Raw genomic sequence first — 19,774 nt, 5'->3', positions numbered from 1 at the left:
TTTTCCCATTTTTCCTGGGGAAAAAAAAATCACAAGTGGTTTAGAATCCAAAAGCAGCATACAGGCTTGTGAGTGTCCTTTGACATATTGACATTTCCAGAAATCACTTTTTTGAAACCAATTGATAAATGTGAACATGTAGATTTGTTGTGTATTTTTAAATATACCTACCTTCTGATTATCTTATAAATTTGCAGTAAAATTATCAGACCAAAATATTATATAGGTATAGGATTTCAGTATTTGTTTTAGCTGATGGTGGCATAGGTTGAGTTTCTCACTAACTTATCCCCATTCTTTGGAAACTTAGCATAAATATAAAAAGTGTAAAATATGTATTAAAAAGATGTCAGCTCTTATTTACAAGTTTCTTCGTTGAGTCTGTTTTGATATACTGTACAGTTAGTCTGTGAACAGACAAATGTATCATAGAAATGTAAAATGGCTGCTTGCTATTTCATACAGTTCTTTCAGGTTCACCTTAACTCATCATATCTCCAGAATTTTCTGATGGATGTCACTGAAACAGAAGCACTCTTCTTCATGTTACCAATATTTAAAAATCTTTATTTGCAAAATTCTGATTGTACACATGCCTTTTAAGTACCTGAAATGACACATGCTGCAAATGTGACAAAGCAAAGAAAAACCAGTGCTGTAATATTCTCTTCATAATCTCCAGATAGTTACTTGGTCTTTGTGCAAAGCATTGGGAAACACAGATTGTGAACAATGTTGCAGTATTTAAAAATTCAAACTGAGACTTTTCATTTTGTGCTGCAGTGTATCCAGAACAATTTATACACAAGCCTTGTGGGCTGGCCACAGCCTGGCTGGCTACAAATACTGGCTTCAAAGTGGCTAATCTTATTCTTGGAAAAAATCAGTCTGTTCAACAAGGCCAAACAAAATTCCTCCTACCAGGATTTCCACAGAGGAGCTTGCAGAGCTCTTTGAGTAGGGAAGGGGTAAGGTTATGAAAATGAGCTTTGTCTTCTCACACATTTAAACTTTCTGCATGGTTAGTCCTACGCTAATCCTCCTTGCATTGGAAACCACAGAAGTTAGTACATCCATTGTACACAACCCCACTGAGTGGGAACAGGGAAGAACGGAGATAGAAAGGTAACCTAAAACCTAACTTTTTAAAACAAATGTTAGGTTGTACCCTGATTACTGTAGTAGTAGGCTGGGAGTGCCTCTTGCTGCTGACAACCAAAGATGATGACTCTCTCATTCCTAAGTGAACATATACTGCTAAACCATATGCACATGTGAAACATAGATCAAAGCTATTTGTAGCACTGCTGTTTTGTTCACCACTCATTGCAATTCTAAAAAGGCAATGCCAAGAACTTTGAATGCATGCTACAGTGTAAGCTAACCAGATAATGCCAACCCTTTTGAAAAGGTCATTTAAAATTCAGAACACTGGACATGTGCTACTTGGAGAGTGCCCCTGTTGGTGACTTTGTTATAAGGGTACCATTTGTGCTTCAATAGTTACTATGTTTGGGACGAATTCTTCTCATAGCTGCATGCATACGATTCAACTTCATCCCCTTCCTGTGTAGCTCCTAGCTATACTGTTGAGCCTACAGCAGGAGCTCCAGCAACAGAAGCAACTCCTGCATGATGCCTGAATTTAGGATGCTCACCTTGCCCTCTCACACTACATACATATTTATTTTTTACTCACAAATGGCAAGCCAGTGTAGCTGAATTTGGAGCTTGCTTCAAGATATTTTTAAGGAAAAGGGCTTCATTTCCTATGGTGGTCTGTTATTACTGTTCATAGGTTCTTTCGAAGTGGGTTTTTTACCCACGAAAGCTTATGCTCAAATAAATGTTAGTCTTTAAGGTGCCACCAGACTCCTCGTTGTTTTTATGTTCCTCTAGATTCTGATTCAACAAACCACCCTATGTTCATAAAACACTGAAGCATGTGCTTTATATTGAAGCATAAGCTTGAGTGCTTTAGTGAATGAGAACTTGTTTGAAAACAAGAATTGGTTCATGCAGATTATTTTCAGTTAGCAGCTACTTACACTGAGTTTAAAGTAATTGACTACTCTTTAGCAGGGGTTCTCAAGCTTCACTGCACCTGACCCCCTTCTGACAACAAAAATTACAAGACCACCCCAGGAAGGGGGGACTGAAGCCTGCGCCCACCCAAGCCCCGATGCCCCAAGCCAGGGGGCCAAAGCTGAACCCCAGGGGCTTCCACCTGGGGAGGGGACCTGTAATCTGAAGCCAAAGCCTGAGTCCTGCCACACAGGGCTGAAGGCCTTAGGCTTTGGCCTCAAGCAATGGGGCTTGGGCTTTTGCCCTGGGCCCTAGCAAGTCTGACACCAGCCTTGGCAACCCCATTAAAATGGGGTCGCGACCCACTTTGGGGACATGACCTACAGTTTGAGACCCGCTGCTCTGTAGTAGGCAAGTTCTTACTATTGCAGAAGATGACGAATGGAGCATATAGGGTTGTGAACTATTGCAAATTTTATAATTATCTATTGAAAACATGTTACATGTTAAAATGCATTATGCTGTATCCATTGGGGTAAGCAGATGAAATTATTGGGGAATATATGAAAAGAATTAGTCTTTTAAAAAAATAAATAAAAAAAAAATAAAAACAACCCAAGCATGATGTTTTTACCAGTTTGCAGTAGTACTTGGTAAGCAAAATAGTTGGCTATAATTACTTACGGCATGGATTCCTTTTATGTATTCAAATGTTAAAATTTGTTTTGTCTTATCATTTGTACAGGCTATCACACCTCATGGGCTCTTTATCCTATTTGGTAAGGTTTTTATTGCCTCTACTACTGCAGAACATGATTTGAAATGTACTGTGAGAAATCACAGGATCAGCATTGTTGTTCACCTGATGAACTGATATGATGCCTTAGTAGATTCTGAGTATGTGCTCCCTTTCATGTTTGCCTCCCCTTCCTTTGTATCACCAGAGTTGGGTAGGGAGACAACGTCAGAGGGAATCAAGTGAGGGCTTCGTACGTACACAGATTCTTTGTTCATGTTTTGTTGGTATCTTGAATGATCCTGTCTTTTTTTATTGTTGTCAAATTTAGCAGTTTAAAATAAGTCTTAGATGTTAGTGTAACCATGGGTGTGATGATCTGTCCCCTCTAGTGGCACCGAAACCACTTAGAGATTAATGAGCCTTCTACAGCTTTAGGTATGGGTCATGTGTTTTTTTTACTCATTCAGTGGAGGATCATGCATTTAGTTCTAGAGGTCCTGGGTTCGATCTTGCCCGCAGATGATCCGGGGTCTGTTGGTGTTAAATTAGCACTGAAAGAGATGTCACATTTATTCACAATTCCTCACTTCTTCAGAAAAATGCAGACAGAGACATAACCTTGAAAGCTCTTCATACAAAGATCCTTGCCCAATTGTTTTAAATAGATATATTGATTATTCTCCATTTTTGCTGATGAACTTCAGTGATATAAACTTGACACTTGTGTTTTGCATTGTAGATAATCAGATGTTCCAGACAAGTTAATACATTGAAAGTACCTTTTTTGGATTTCCACAGGTGTCTATGGTGATGTACATCGAGTAAAGATCATGTTTAACAAAAAAGAAAATGCTTTGGTTCAGATGGCGGATGCAACCCAGGCTCAACTAGGTACTAATAACCAGATTTTCATTGCCATGTTTGTTGTACTGATAACTGCTGTAATGGAAACTGCAGATAACAAAATTGACAGCTGATTTGGAGTTCAGAAGAGCTCTAGGTGTCTGCCACTCCACAATTCGCTATTCAGAATTACTGTTCAATTACTGCCTTAAACATACTAAATAGCTACAGATCGTATCTTTTTTTCAATAAAATGTTCCATTACTTCAGGCACTTCTGACATAACTTAAAAAAAAAAACCAAACAAACCAAAACAGTAGTAAAACCCACTAGCAAAACCCAGCTTCCCATCAGTGCAAAAATGAGTTTAACTCATTTGTTTGCTCAGGATTTTGCTAAAGCAATAAGAATGCAGAGTTTTCTACAATATAGTTTAATAATGGGATGAATATATTTGAATTTCTGTTGACAATAGTGAGTTGTAGACATTAGTAATTTTAGTGCATGCACTGTCTCAATGACTGGCACAGGAATATCAAAATACCTAAATCAATGTGTTACTAAGCTTTTTGTTCTAAAGTAAGAAGTGAGTCTCTTCTGTAATACTCAGAGGAAAAGTTACTTTGGTGTGATACTAGGAATTCTGTGCCAAACTAAGTTAAAGATTTTGAAAGTATTTTTTTCTTTATTTTAAATATTCAAATGTTCAATCAAAAATAAAACTGAAAAATTGGATTAGAAGAATCTTTGTATTATCATTAAATTAAGATTTTGAGGTTGTATTACATCCGTTAGGGTTATCTTTAGAATTTTTTGCTTTATTTAATGTTAGTAGTTGCTGTTATACTTGAGAAGCTGATGTCCAGCTATAAATGGCACCGTTGGATAAGCTTGAAATTTTAGTCATTCAAACGGTGTGGGGATTTTTTCTTAGTCTGTTTTCTTGTTCAGATATTACTGTCAACATTTACGTTCTAGCCATGAGCCACTTAAATGGGCAGAGACTTTATGGAAAGGTGCTCCGTGCAACTCTTTCAAAGCATCAAACTGTTCAGCTTCCTCGTGAGGGACAAGAGGACCAAGGTCTGACTAAGGACTATAGCAATAGCCCGCTACATCGCTTTAAGAAGCCCGGATCTAAAAACTTCCTAAATATCTTCCCTCCATCTGCTACTCTGCATCTTTCCAACATTCCGTAAGTATCCAAACATGCACAACTCAGTTCGAAAAAGAACTTGTCTGTTAAAAAATGAGATTTTTTTTTTAAACATCTATAGCTTGACACAGGTCTGAATATTTTCCTTTGCCTTTTTCTGTTTGGTAAGATTTAGTGATTCTGTTCTCCATGTTCAGAAACCATAAGAATGGGTTGCAATGTCTGTGTTGCTTTTTAACCAAAGCATTTTCAGTGCATTCATTTCCAAATATAGCTTTAACAGTGACAGTGTCCTGTGACAGTTACTTCTGTTACTCCTGAAAGGGACAAATTCTGTTTTAAGATCGAATCCTTATAGTGCACTCAGCAATAACTATGTGGATACAACCTGTTTTTCTCTGTTAGTCTGCTGCACAGATATTTTTTGCAGACCATATCCAACATTATAGATCTATGCTGAAGGCAAAGTTCTGGAAAACCTGTTACTAGACTTTGCTAAATAACATACGATGTCATATTATACAATGAACATTATTTCTGTGTAATGAGTGTGCATGTAGGAGTGGTGAATACACATGTGATTGCTTTAAGCCACTATTTTTTTTTCTTTTTTCTCTCTACCATTTTAAAGGGAATCTGACAGAACTTAGACGGAACATTAGGAGATGGAATCCAAACTAGCTTGTTATCTTTCTGGAGAATTAGTAACCTCTAATATTGCAGTGCTGTGCTAGAACATCAGAACCAGAAAGTGAGCAAGAAAAAGAAAAACTGAGCTAGTTAATACCATCAGTTCTCAGACAAGCTTGCTTAACACTGCAACTGTGGTTGTACGTAACATTACCTTAAAGGAACATTGTTTCAAAAAGGGAGGTGGGTGGAGGGAAGCCTTACCAAAGCTATATTCAAAGGACCACATTTTAAATAAAACTTACTTTGAAAAGTAAAAATGTCCAAATCAGCTTAATTTATAATTCTAAAATAGATTTTTCTCAGATTAGAAATCAGAGTTCTGAATGAATTCCGTGCAGTTGCATTTGTGAACAATGCAGGAGGAAAGCCTGTGTGTTGTCTTGGGAATCTGTAGAACACTGAAATGTTAAGTCACAATATAAAAGTCTTGACACATGGAGTTAGACTTCGTACTGACTTAAATTGATCAAAGCAAAATTTGGAGCTTGGACTGTCAAACTTTACATGGGAAGCCTGAAATGGAAGTTCAAAAGAACAGAGAGAGTACAAAATCTATAACAGGATTATAATTGGACTTTTTTTTTGTTTTAGACCTTCAGTTACTGTTGATGACCTGAAGAACCTTTTTGCAGATACTGGATGTACTGTGAAAGCCTTCAAATTCTTCCAGTAAGTTCTCAGAGCAGATTAGAGCATTTAATAATTTTATTATAGAAACTTTAATCCTGAAGGATAGTGAACTGTTTTTATGTATAGGAACTGTGTATGTGAAGAAATTTTATGCACAAAGATATAACTATCTTTGCAGGGAGTTTTAGCAAACTGTTAAATCATAGAAGATTAGGGTTGGAAGAGACCTCAAGAATGTTCAACCCCCTGCTCAAAGCAGGACCAACCCCAGGTAAACCATCCCAGCCAGGGCTTTGTTAAACCATGGATCCTAACACTGTACAGTACTGACAGAAAAGGAAGTATAATATAGTATCCAATTAGTATTACACAGGACTCTTATGACAGGATGTAGATGCCCAAATTGAAATTTAGGCAGAGCACTAGAAATAACTCCCTTGTTCATTTTAAAGAACTATGGGTCTAAAATCTCATCTGAAAGGTATCGGTTGCAGCAGTTCAGTGTCCTGTAGCACTATTTTGGGGCATCGATTGAATACCGATTCATAGGCAAGAATGACTCCTTTCAAATGGCCAACACGTAAACTCTCCTTAGAGGCCTTCCAGCCATATATATTTATCCTTTTTAGCTTTTGATATGCAACAGGATCCTGGAACGAAGTGGGACCACAGCAGGCCATCTGCTTGAAGATTTATGTAGTTCTGTCTGCTTCTATTTTTGTTTTAGTAGGTACATCTCTTGTTCTGATTCTTTTATTATACAGAAGTCTCAGCGGATAATACAGTGGTTGAAAAACTCTATCAGAGTTTTTTGGGAGGTGTTGGTGTAATCGGGAATTGGTTAGAATTAACTTTGTTCTTCTGTTGAACTTCAGGAAAGATCGGAAAATGGCTCTCATCCAGTTGGGCACTGTGGAAGAAGCAATCCAGGCTCTCATTGAGCTTCATAATCATGACCTTGGGGAAAACCATCACCTCAGAGTTTCTTTCTCCAAATCTACAATCTGACTTTTCTCTGAACTTTCCTATTAAGACTGCACCACAGTTTCAGTAAAACCTTCAGACAGAGACTGAAACAGCTAAGACCAACTCTTGCCTCTTAAAAACAAAAAAAAGAGAGAAAAGAAAAGAAACTCACGCTGAGTTTGGTGTTCATGTGTATTCGTGTACACAGTAAAGAATCAAGGGATGATCTTTTCATTTGTTTTCTGCCATTAATGTGGTCATAGGTTTAATATTCCTCCAGAAACAGTTTCTTCTATAGAATTAATCTTTAGCAACAATATTTATAGTCAAATTCCCTCCTTTGAATTATATTTCAGGAACACCCTTTTAGTTTTTGTTCCAAATTAGCCTTACACAACATTTCCAAGCCTCTTTAAAATATACCATTGAAAGAATGCTTCAGATGAAATACTAAATCTACTCCTCTGTACGGACTAAACACTAATTTAAATGTGAAAGAGTGCTTGAGTTTCTCAATGGAAAGCAAGCTTATACAATGAATATCTATTGAACAATATTTATTTTATTGAATGGTATATCCATATTTTGGATGGTCTTTCTGAATAGCTTATGCATTTTTAAAAAATCTGCAATTGTTTGTGGAGGTGAAATTATTGGAGGAAAGGCAGTGCCTTGTCTCTCCCTGGAGTAAAGTAAAATCGAAATAAGTGAGATCTTTTGAAATGTGGTATCATTGACGCTTGTAGCTAGGAATAGAATTATGGAATGAGAGCTTCAGATTGAGTTTTTTACCATGAAATGATGTTGTGTAATATAACTTTGGAGCAATTGAAAGGAGAAAATAGTCCTGATTTCACACAGTTTTTAACATTTCTTTTCAGAAAAAAAAATGTTTACAGTCTTAAGGAAAATATTCAGGTCTATCATATGGTTTGACAAATTTTTAAAAAGTTATTTTTGGTAAGGTCATCTTTAGAAAAAAAAAAATCAACCTCAAGGGGTTTTTGTACCACTATAATCTCTAATACTTAAATCAGAATTACTGTGTATTTACTTAATTTCTTATTACGTGCCTTATTATGTGCTTATGATACAATAGCTTAGAGTTTTATCTAAAGTATCTTGAAAACTGTATTGTGGGCTTGGTGAGAGATTTTTTTCTTGATCGATTAGTTTTTAAGTGTGTTCATTGTGATTTTAAAAATGTTTTTTCAATAAGTAATAGTCTGAATTCAAATTTTTGGTGCTTTGGTGTAGAGATGGGGAGGTGGGAAGAAGGATAACTCAGTGCACATCCTGTAGGCCTCTTCAAATTTACCTGGTTACAGTTGGCTGACACCAATATTTGGCTGTAAAAAATGAATTCCAGTTTCTGGATCTTATCTAATGTTTCATAATATTTTGTCTCAGGATTCCTTTTTTTCCCCTCAGTACTGAGTTTACAGTACTAAAAGGTTGACTTGCTTTCCTTCATAAATATCATAAATTCAATACTGAATGTCCACTTCTGTTTGGAGAGCAAGTTGAGATGCAATTCTTACTATTTTTGTTGAATGTAGGTATAAATTTTAAAGTTATTTCTATGATTGTATTAAACAATGTTAATTTTTTTATAAAAAGAAAATCCTTTTTAGAAGTTATGTCCGCAGAAATTTGATCGCGTTTTTAAAGAACTATTCCTCTCAAACATAAATGGTTGTTTATTTCTGCTTTTGTAACTGCTATGAAAGTAGAAGAGATGTAAAGTTTTTCTGCTGTAATGGTCTGTGGCACCCATTCATCTTGGTTTTTCATTAAATCTGTGTTTTCTTTCCCTAATCCCAGTTGAAGATTGTCAGACAGGGACAATTCTGCAAATTTATAGATCCACACTTATAGGTGTATGATGGTCTCTGTAGCAAAAACTGAGTAACCATCTTGACACAGAAGTTAGATACATTGTTTCAAAAATTTCTGTAGAATGATGGGATTAGGAGCAGGTTATTGACTTGGCTTCCTACGTTATATTGCTTTTTATGTAGTACAGTAGGCTGATCAGAATGATGAAGTTGGCAAAACTCTATACATTTTATTGTAATATAAACATTGTTTGACAGCAGGTATGTCTATCGAGATAGATGTGTATATTGCATAGAAGGTATGCACCCAATGAGTAAGTATCTTCAAATATATTTATTTACTGAAAGATGTAAAGAGACGAGGGAGAAGTATGAGGGGTAATTTTTGGCATTTATGATCATCCCTCTTGCCACCTTCAAGTAGCTGATCCCATGTGGGAAAACTTCAAGCCCGTTTCTTCATAATTCACAAAAATGTGTGGGATTCCTTGGTTCCACAACATTATCTTAAAATAAAACACTGCGTTAGGTTGATTTTTCTAGTAGAACCTAGCACCCTTCATTTTCAAATAGGCCCTTCTTCAGCAAGGTATTTAACATATCTTGCATCACAAGTCAGTTTCACTGATGTCAGTGGGACTATTCATAGGGCTTTCAGGCATGTGTACCTTGCTGAATTGGGGCCATAATGAATATGCCTCCTTGCTGCACTTGTTGATGACATCTGCATAATTTATTAAAACATTGCCCATGTAACTTGGCCAACACTGGTGGGGTTTTTTTTGTTTTTTGTTTTTGTTTAAAGAATTGCTGCTACCAGGGAAAGGAATTTTACTGGAGATGAATGTAATAGAAGCCAGGAAAAGCAACCTTTTAAGTTTGAGTACTAGTATTGGCATGTATAATATTGAGTGGCGTGAGTGAATATACTGTGTGTATAATATGCTATGTGTGTATACAAATATGCACATGACATGCGTTTTAATTTATTGACCCTATAACAGAAGGTGGGAATGCTTGAACTAATCTGAAAAGATGAGGGATTTTTGATGTGGGATTAAAAATGGAAGAACATGTTTAACTTTAAAAATGTAGCTACGCTTAGTATATGGATAAAGTCAGTTTCGGACTATTTGCAGTTTGAATTGCAGAGGCCTACAGCTTACATGTTGGCACAGATTTCTGATCTTTTGTTTCTTTAAAAGAAAAAATCTGGGGGGTGGATATTTCTATATTCTGTGTGCTTTTGTTTTGTCATACATTTTCAGTCATTTTGTTTTTGCTGTTGATCTGTAGTGTTATCCCTATCAACTTATTTTTAGGTTTGTGTACTTGTTAAGGATTATGTCTCTGTGGGAGGACTTTTTTACATAAGGTGCAGACATATCACAAATTTCAAAAATAGCAGTACATTTTAATTTGTTTGCTTTTAAATTGAGAATTCTGGTTAAAGCTCTATCAAATTTATTTTGTTTCCTTGTATATTTCCAAACAAACAAAAATAGTCTCTGGTTTAGTGAGATATTTCTTTAGGAAGAGATCAGGCCAAAATGGAGAAATTTATCTACACACCTAAGTCCTTAATTTGACAAGGAACAGATCTAGGGTTGCCAATTTTGGTTGGACATATTCCTGGAGGTTTCATCACATCATATACTTTTTTAATTAAAGATTAATCTTGAATTCCTGGAGACTCCAGGACAATCCTGAAAGGTTGGCAACCCTAAGTAGCTCTGTGTAGGCAGACCGCTTGCATAGATGCAGAGTTCCCTGTATGATCAAGGCTTATGAGAGAGTGTGATATTTGAAATATAGACTCTTTTTTAAATCCCAAAGTTCTAATGCAGAATATTCAAAGTTATTGTTATTGGTCAGATCCTGAATACACCTACCAAAAACATTCAGATGCAGAATTTTGTTTTTCCATTTTTGCTTAAACACAAAGAAATTTTAAGAATTAAAGGCCATACTGCAGGAACTAACCAGAACAAAACCTCTCCACTTATTTTCAGAGTGCGTAGAGTATGTTTTCTGCCAGTCCAAATATTTTGTAAATTAGCTGAACCTCACAGAAACTTCTGAAATGTTTAAAGTTTTAAAGTTTTTATGCTTTTTCTTAATTTGACTTTATCTAGTACATTTGCCCCCTTGGTAGCACTATTCCTTGTGTATTGATACACTGAGATCCATTCTTTGCCTGTGTGTTGAAAAGGTCACCTTCTAAGGAGAGTTGCCTACCTGGCATTTCCTATTCTTTAGATTGAAAACATCTGTTTGTGTGCAAAAGTAAATACTTGCTGCAATTGGAAAAAATATACCAGTTTGGAGTTTGTATGATCAATAAGTCCATTCCCTCTGCTACACATTTAATTAGACAGAAGGAAGTGTGGAGCTTTCTTCTAAGAGTCTCTGAGACTTGCTGTTTTATCTCCTGGTATTCCTATTAACATGTACTGCTATTTTTTAAACTAGAAAGAAAGAAAGTGCAACTGCATTTAAAGCCATTTTTGTTTGCCTTTACCTTTTGTCTTGGTCTGTTGTTAACGAGAGCAAAACTGTCAGACTTAAAATATTTTACTATTGTGCTGAAACAAAGCATTTGAGATTACACAGGGCTTTTTCTTTAAATGAACTTTAACTCCTATTGTAGTCTAAAGATCTGTGTGTTATATACAAGACTGTTCTCAATCTTTTTTCAGAGCAAATTGTAACTATTAGGAATTGTGAATTATTTCAGAATAATTGAAAATTTCTAAAATACTTAATTTCAGGGTTTTACGGAGGAAAAAACCAAAATGGGACCAAAGTTTATGTGCCTTCAATAGTCTTAATTGAAGTTTTTTTTCTTATCTATTTCAGTCTTAAGTAGAATCAATACTCTTGTTTTCAGGAAAATGTATATTTATATAGTTAAAAATGAATGTTGTCCCACTGATTGCATGTATGGACAATTAATTGCAACTGTTTCAATAAGGTTTCAGTTATCCCTCTGCCTTTACCATTGCAATATTCATTGTATGCAGGAATCCAAAAATAATCTGCTTGTGGTGGTGATGACAGCTTGTACCTAGGGAAGCCCCTGAGAAATGGGGATGCTTGTGTAGCTGAAAGCCCTTGATAATATCATAGGTAAAGGAAAGCTTGTACCTTAGCAAGCTAATATCAGCACCGTAAGCAGTTTTTCAGTTCTTGGATCTCTGCACGGTATGTGTGGTATTAGTAAAAGTCTAATCACCTACATATTAATGATTAGTCTTTTCAACCACATTCAAATTCTTTTTGGTATGTTACTCAGTTTCTGCAGAAGTTCATCCCAGACCCACAACAGCACAAGTCATAAAAGTTGCTGACCAAGCAAATTCTTGCATCAGAATGTCACCTCATTGCTCTGACCAAAGACTGTCTGTTCTGGTTTTACTGAGACACTTTGTGAAAACTTGTCTTTTCTTTCAAGCTCCTCTCTGAAACAAGACCCAGTGCAAAGTGACCTTTTATTTGAATCTGCTATTGGTGAATGAACCACTTAGTGGAAAATGGGATTTTAATGTGAACCAAATGGTGTGGGATAAGGCAAGGGGTTAATGGACTATTTTTAGTACTGTATTCAAGAAAAAATAGCTCGGAGTCACACTCATTCGCTCATTTTCCATGATCTGTTCAAAAAGGTCCCTTTTTTCAGCTTGTAAGAATGTTCATCTAACACAAGAAAATGCTGTAAATATTTGTAACAACTTTTTTTACCTGGCAAAAAAGGTTTTTGGGAACAAGTTAAAGTATAAAAATGGTTTTTATATAAACATCAATTGTCTTGTATATTTTGATATGCAACAGTACCAGCTTTCATTTGTAAAGCAGCTTGTGGCATTGGAGGAAAAGGATTCCATGTCTGTTGAGATGACTTATGTTATAAATGCAAAGATGAAGAAATATTAAAAAACCTATTTTCTAACTGCGTAGTGCATGATTAATTTGAACTTGTGTACATACAATATATTCCATTTCTTTTAAGTTTGTGTATTTGCTGATTATTACTTGAGTATCTATACTTAACTCTTTTCCTAACAACTCTAGTTGTTGTAGCATGCCTTTTAATAAATGTCATTACATCTGTGCTCTCTTAAATTTTTCTGCGTTCTTGTCTATTGCTTTGGGTTTCCCCTTGTCTTTTAATTGTAAAGCTAATGATGTCTTACTTTCATTTTTTCTTTTTTTCCATAGCCTATTTTGGCCATCTAAACTTAACCTCTTTGTTTTAAAAGTATTTAATGGGATCAGAGCACATTTTCAAAGAGCATACTTATCCTACAGGAACATCATGAAATTTACACTGAAGAAGGAAGAAGCACCTTGTTTCCAATAGGCTGGAAAAGCATGCTGTAACTGAGAATGGGTACAGTATTTGGGGACTGCTTCATTATACGAGAGGGATAAAATCAACCATAAGGGCACCTTGAGGGGAAATGCTTGGTGGTGTCTTGGGCCATGCCTAAGCTGTAGGCGCTAAGTGGCACAGGTACAGTTCCATAGCTATGCTGCTGTAACACCATAGTGTAGATGTTTCGTACACCAACAGAAAGGGTTTTTCCGTTGTTAGTAATCCATGTCTGCCGGCGGTGGTAGCCACATCAGTGGAAGCGTTCTTCCATTGACCTAGCCATATCTTCACCTGGGGTAGGTCCGCAGAGCAACAGCTCTCAGGGGTGTGAATTTTTCATACTCTTAACGGTGTAGCTATGCCGACTTAACTGTTTCACCCACTTAGTGATCAGAGTGACCAAGTTGGTGTAACATACATGGCCAGGTTCCAAACTGTGTAACTTTAGATATTGTATTGGGTGGCCTACTTAACTTATACCTTTCTAAATCCTCCTGCTAGTTCCTTTTCTTGCTGTGCTTCTCCCTGCTAGCCCCTCAATGTGTGTTGCACTTGTATTAGACTCACTCTGACTCATGAGGCTGAATTCAGCCTCATGTGTAAGGGTTTGTCTGCACAGGGAAGTTAGTGTCAAATAGCTAGGGTGTGAACTTAAAGCTATTGTGAAATAACATCCACATGGACACTCTTATTCCACACTAAAAGGGGCTTTGTGCAGTTTGTTAATCCTTAACCATAAGAAGAAAACACACTCTTAGTGCAGAATAAGTGTCTAGAGAGAGTATTAGTGCAAAATAGCTATTCATCAATTGCTATTCCGAGTTAGCTGTTCTGGACTTTTTCCCTCTGTGGACAAGCCCTAAATTACATGTTGGTAATTGGGCATGAATTTAAGTAGACACCAAAGTAGGGGGAAGTTGAGGGGAATGCATTTCCCTTTTCTGTGCTGAAAGCAACACTGGTCTAGTGTGGTGAGTCAGCCTGTTTGTCTATTTCAATCACTGAGTCTAAACAAGCGTTGTAGTCTAATTTTAAATAAATTATTAAGTGTCACTAAAAAACACTACAAATATCAGACATCTAGTGCTAAGAGAACATACAGCAGTAGTAGTGAGGGCTAATGTAAGTAATGCAGACAGAGATGCCTGATACATTGTATGCTGTCCCCCAGGGTGGTCACAATCTAACTAATTCAGATTGAGGTGTATTGCACTTCCCTGAGTAAAATGCTTCTTGACCAGTGGGTAGACTTAACTAATCTCATGTAACTCTTAATTTTGTACACAGCCCTTAGATGCTACAGTCATCTGGAAAAAGTACTGATTCTGGAAGACCAGCAGCCAGTCTTCACATTTTTTGCTAGGGCTGCAAGACATTCTGCTACTATTCCTACTCCCTTCAGAAAAACCTTGATCACCAAGATAGCACTCCCATCGTGATTGCACTCCCCACGATATAGTCACGGGAAGGAATCATACACTTTCTTTCCTTACGTTATAGGGTAGCCATATGTTCCTGAAAATCAGGAATATCTGTGCTGATTAACAAGAAAGCCTGTCCTTGGTATCACTGTGATTTTTTCAGTGGGTTTTCTAAACAGCGAACTAGACAATCACTGCTTATGCACTTACCAGCTGGTGTGTAAACGTGTGCCTCAGGGACCACCCCAAGATTGTCATAATGCAATGTTACTGCACCACTCTCCACGAAATGCCCCAGTGAGCACCATTCCTTAGTCACCCCTCTCCAACACAGATCTACAGGAGTTGGAGGCTGAACTGTGCTGCATGTGGTAAGCCTACCAGTAGCTCGATTGCACCACCATCTACAGGCAGCTACTGACCCAGGCTGAGGACCAGAAATGTGGGTACAAGCCACTTCCTACACACCACAGGTGAGCAGTGGGACAGGGGAGCAAGGACTAAAGTGTATATAATAGAGTAAACAAGTGTGGCAAAGAGTGGGAGTGAGAAGGCTGAAGTATACAGAAGAGGAGTGAGCAGCCTCTTTTCTGTCCCTTCCCGAAGCTACCAGACTTCCTGTGCATACCTCCCCAGCTCTCATTAAAATCATTCCCTCTGAGAAATTTCACCTTGAAGTTTCTAGGGGTGTGTTTGCACTTCCCTAGAGTGAGATGCATATTGACCAGCTGATAGACTTAACTAATCTCACGTAACGTTTTTTATCATTACATGTAACTCGTCTTTACTTTCAAACATAAATAGTGTCTGACTATTAAACTATTGTGAATATTTGCAGCTACTCAGGATCTTTTGCATACAAATTCATTAGTTGTAGCTAGGGCTTTTTGATTGTTGTTGTTCTCTTGATGTGCTTGCAAGCCCTGAGTGCCTCATCATTGAAGATCTCACTAGTTCTTTATTGGAATTTTTCAGATAACTATATGCTGGAGGAGCTACTGCAGTGAAGGGAGTTTTGAGAGTGTGCAGTACAATGCGGTGGGGTGGGTAAACTTGTTAAAATCCATTCTTCCCAATCAAATTAAGATCTTCCAGTGAGGACAGTGTAGCCTGCATCACTTCAGCAAGACTTTCACAACCCCTATGTCAGCTCCTAATCATTAGACTAATTTGTGGTTTATTCTGTTAGTATTTGAGAGTTTTTTACATAAGAGCCAGCCTCTTCAACATCCTGCAAAACGATTGTTACCTTCCCCGGCCCCAGCTGTAAAGCACTCATGTCCACCACAATTGCACAACTATGCCAGGCCAGTTTAACAGTGCAGAGCAATGTTATGGACCTCGTTAGGATGGAGGACAGAAATTGAATACTATGTCCTGCTGAAACTGAGGAGGAATGTAGGTCAGCAGAGTGTAATTTACCTGAGTTGGAATTGGGACAGGACATAGAGTGTGGAGGGATATTGCCTGTACAGCAGAATATTTGGTGGGGCAATTGGTTTAAGGATTTAATACAGGCCCTGCATATATAGCTACCGTGGGACCAAATAAATCCTTTTTTCTTAGTATTGTAATGCTTTCCTACCATCACAAAGCTTTCATTGATGAAAGGCAGCAGTGGCTGAATTGTGGCAACAAGGGCATTAAATGTAAAGTAAGGATTTCTAAAGGGAAATTAGAATAGTGAGGGACCCACCCCATCCTAGAAGGGAAATCTGTCTTCAGTGGGCACTGCCATAATTGGGCAATGGCTTTCTGTATTTCTTTTCCCATTGCTGGTTTGTAAGGCATGTGTGGTAATGGATGTGCTCTTCTTTGCTTCTGACCTGTTCAGTGATCAGACAAGTTAAAGACCAGTGTCTGAGACAGTATTCCACTCCATTATATTATGTGTACATTTATTAGAGCCACTGAATTGAGTTTGATGGTGAAAGTGAATTGTCAAATAGCTTCTGTTACTCATTAAACCCTAAGTTATCTATAAGGAATGGGGAAATAAGATTGGAAGTGCATTATATATCATAAAGTAATATCTCCACAGGCCCTAATCAAGATTGAGGCTCCTCTGTGCGTGCGCGCACACAAAAAATCCCTGCCCTTAGGAGTGTGTCTACACTGCAAGGGAAGGTGTGATAATAGCATGAGTAGGCAAACCCGAGCTGATTTAGTTAGGCTTGGCAGAATTTGATGAGTTTTTAAATAATTTTGTCAGATTATATCAATGTTTATTTTTAAGCTTTTTTTTGTATTTCATCTGTTTAAATTTTCACAATTGTGTGAAATTATGGGAGTGTCGGACAATTATTTAATGACAGTGTAATGTTGAGATTCATCAAGTTAAAGCTTTATAACCATTAAAATACAAATTGTCAACATCACGTGTCAAGATATACAGTCAATATCCTTAAATCAACGTTGTTTTCAAGCAGCATTTTTCCTTGCCTGTCTAAATTTCTGTCATCATTGATGGAAATATTTTTTAATCTGTTTTTGTGTACAGTAAAATGGATGTTTACCAACATTTATCAATAAAAATCAAATCCTTCCAAGACTACCCTTAGCCTAGCTAGCACATAGTCTTGGGGTATGGCTACATTTGGAATTTCGGAGCGCTGCTGCCCTGATTACACTGACGCTTTACAGCGCTGTATCTTGCAGCGCTCAGGGGGGGGTTTTTTCACACCCCAGTTGCAGCGCTGTAAAGTGTGAGTGTAGCCAAGGCCCAAGGAATTACACTTGTCTTGGAACTAACCTAGAGGGTTTTTTTAACATTTCCCTCTAGCAAGAGCTGTAAATACCGCTTGCAAGATCTGAGAAAAGCAATCCTACAGCATCTAATGTAAGGCTTGTCTAAACAGTGGGGTAATGTGCGCTATGGGGGTACGTATTTCTAAAGTGCATTAATATTATGCACATTAGTTGGTCAGTGTAGACTGTGCTGGTGCTGTTTAACGTAGTGCTGTTTAAAAAAAAGTACTATGTGACATCACTTGGGAACATTTAGTGCACACCAATAGGCTCTACACAAAACAATGTGCAACATTTGTGCTCTTTAGAAATCACACCTCTGTGGAGCACATTACTCCACATTTAGCTTGTAGATAAGAATCTCCCTAAACTTTTTTAGCCACCTTAAACATGATCAGTGTGAGCCTTTCGGTAACACATTTTTTTACTTAAGGATCAGTTTAGGGTGTGTAGGGGAAAATAGTAACAAGCAGCCCTAAGTGACGAAGATAGAATCTTATCAAAGAACCCATATTTACATCACTTGCTGGTTCTCAGCATTTCTAACTAGCTTTCCTTTTATCAGCAAACTCCCATTTATGGTCAAACCCTTAACAGGAGTTTGAGTATCGGAGGCCACAACTGTGTCTCTAGCAAAATGTCATCCCAACTATGCAAAGTTGTACTCAGCCGCTTGCCCTGTAAATATCTCATTTGGAAACAGTTTCTAAATGATGCAACTAAGGTTCCTCATTTAACTTGTAAATTGTGAAAGCAGCTTTGCTGTTTGTGCAGCGGATTCTAAAATACTCTCCCTTGAAGTGCTTATCCTAGTATGCCCATTATCTTACTGATGTATTAAAGCAGGAATATTAAGGAAGTAATGGAAATTGGCATCCTTGTGGTCAAAGCCTGGTGGCATTATGTATCTGGGGGAAAATGTTTCCTATATTTGTGTTTTCTCAATGTGAGTAGGTGGTTTTAACCCATTTTCTATGTCAGTCCATTTGCACTGAAGTCTTGAGTTCCAACCAGTCCCCCAACCTCCTGAAAGACTGTAAAAAGAACAAAGAGCAGCTGGGCACCTGATTCCCGGTTGTGCATCAGATATCTCCCCTTCCATGTCCAGAACTGCTCTGACTATTAAACTATTGTGAATATTTCCTGCAAATTCACCCAAGCTCCTGTCTGTCTTGAGTATTCAGTGCCCACCTCACATCAGTCTAAAAGAATAAAAATAGACAAACGGAGAAATTCTAGGAAGCAGAAGCTGCTGCACTTCATTTGTGGTTTAGCAGACAAAATGCAGCCAGCTACTTTGCACATTGTCTCAGTTTCAGGATTAACTGCTCTTTTGACCCCTACCCATTGTCTTCCTCAATGGCATGCACTTAAGTTTGCGGACTCCCAGTCATCACCACTCTCCTGGGAGAGACCTGTGTGTCTCCCTCCAGACCAGAGTATAGACTTGCACTCCCTGTGGACCTGTGATTTCTCCAGCAGGTCTGACCAGAGTCAAACACCTGTGGTTAATCTTCCTCCCAGGGTACAACAGTGTACATCAACCAGCCTTCACAAAGCAAAGCATTTATTCTTGGGGTAAAAGCATTAGGGAAAACACATATACAAACAGAAGTTCCTATATGCATTTATTCTAATTTTTAAGTATTGACTGGGATTACACTATCTCACCTTTATTAATTGTTAATGCAGCTTGTATAGTTATTAAATATAGCTTTGATAGTGGTAGAATTAGAAAGAGAACAAAGCAATGTGAAAGGCCTTCCACTTATGTTTTCAATATGATGCAACAATGACTACACAGTAAATTATTTCTGAAAAGTTTGTCACCACATCGGGTATTTAGCAATGAACATCCTGTTTTGCCCTCGGATATTTCAACCACTTAACTTCCTTTATAGACAAACTGAAAAATAGCTAATAAGTTTGTATGAGATTTGTTGAATACTCTAGAAGTAATGGGCCTGGTTCTGAAAGCCGTTGAGTAATTTTGACTCCCATTGAGTTAGATGGGAGCATCTTGCAGGATCTGGGCCCCCCAAGTCTGGATAAATGTATTGCTAAACCTAAATATACTGAGTTCCCTGTTTAAATGACTCCACGTCCAGCACACTGCGTGTTTCTCTTCAGCCTAATTTTGCTATAGAGATTCTTCTAGTTTCTCCTTTAAAAGAAATCTGGAGTGTGATATAATATACCTTACACATACACATCAGACTACAAAAAGCTCATCACTTTTAAAGAGTCTTAATTGTGACTGAAGTATCACTTAAAATATGTAATCAAAAAGAAACCGCCATTGTGACAATATGACATGTAGCAGGATTTAGCGAGGAGTGA

The 19,774-nt window shown here is 37.5% G+C and overlaps 1 protein-coding gene across 2 annotated transcripts in view; it reads left to right on the top strand.

Annotated features, from left to right (window-relative positions):
- Nucleotides 1-8,812, top strand: part of PTBP3 (polypyrimidine tract binding protein 3) — a 104,876-nt gene extending 96,064 nt beyond the window's left edge. For both annotated transcript variants that reach the window (XM_050943127.1, XM_050943126.1), the window contains 5 exons: nucleotides 2,771-2,804; nucleotides 3,563-3,655; nucleotides 4,586-4,802; nucleotides 6,048-6,125; nucleotides 6,962-8,812. In XM_050943127.1, the coding sequence (XP_050799084.1) occupies nucleotides 2,771-2,804; nucleotides 3,563-3,655; nucleotides 4,586-4,802; nucleotides 6,048-6,125; nucleotides 6,962-7,094 (555 nt within the window). In that variant the 3' untranslated portion in view covers nucleotides 7,095-8,812. The remainder of the gene's footprint in view (nucleotides 1-2,770; nucleotides 2,805-3,562; nucleotides 3,656-4,585; nucleotides 4,803-6,047; nucleotides 6,126-6,961) is intronic.
- Nucleotides 8,813-19,774: the final 10,962 nt, after the last annotated feature.

This window comes from Gopherus flavomarginatus, chromosome 3 (genome assembly GCF_025201925.1).
Source record: "Gopherus flavomarginatus isolate rGopFla2 chromosome 3, rGopFla2.mat.asm, whole genome shotgun sequence".
Lineage (NCBI taxonomy): Eukaryota > Metazoa > Chordata > Testudines > Testudinidae > Gopherus > Gopherus flavomarginatus.
This window is presented reverse-complemented; position numbering and strand designations above follow the sequence as displayed.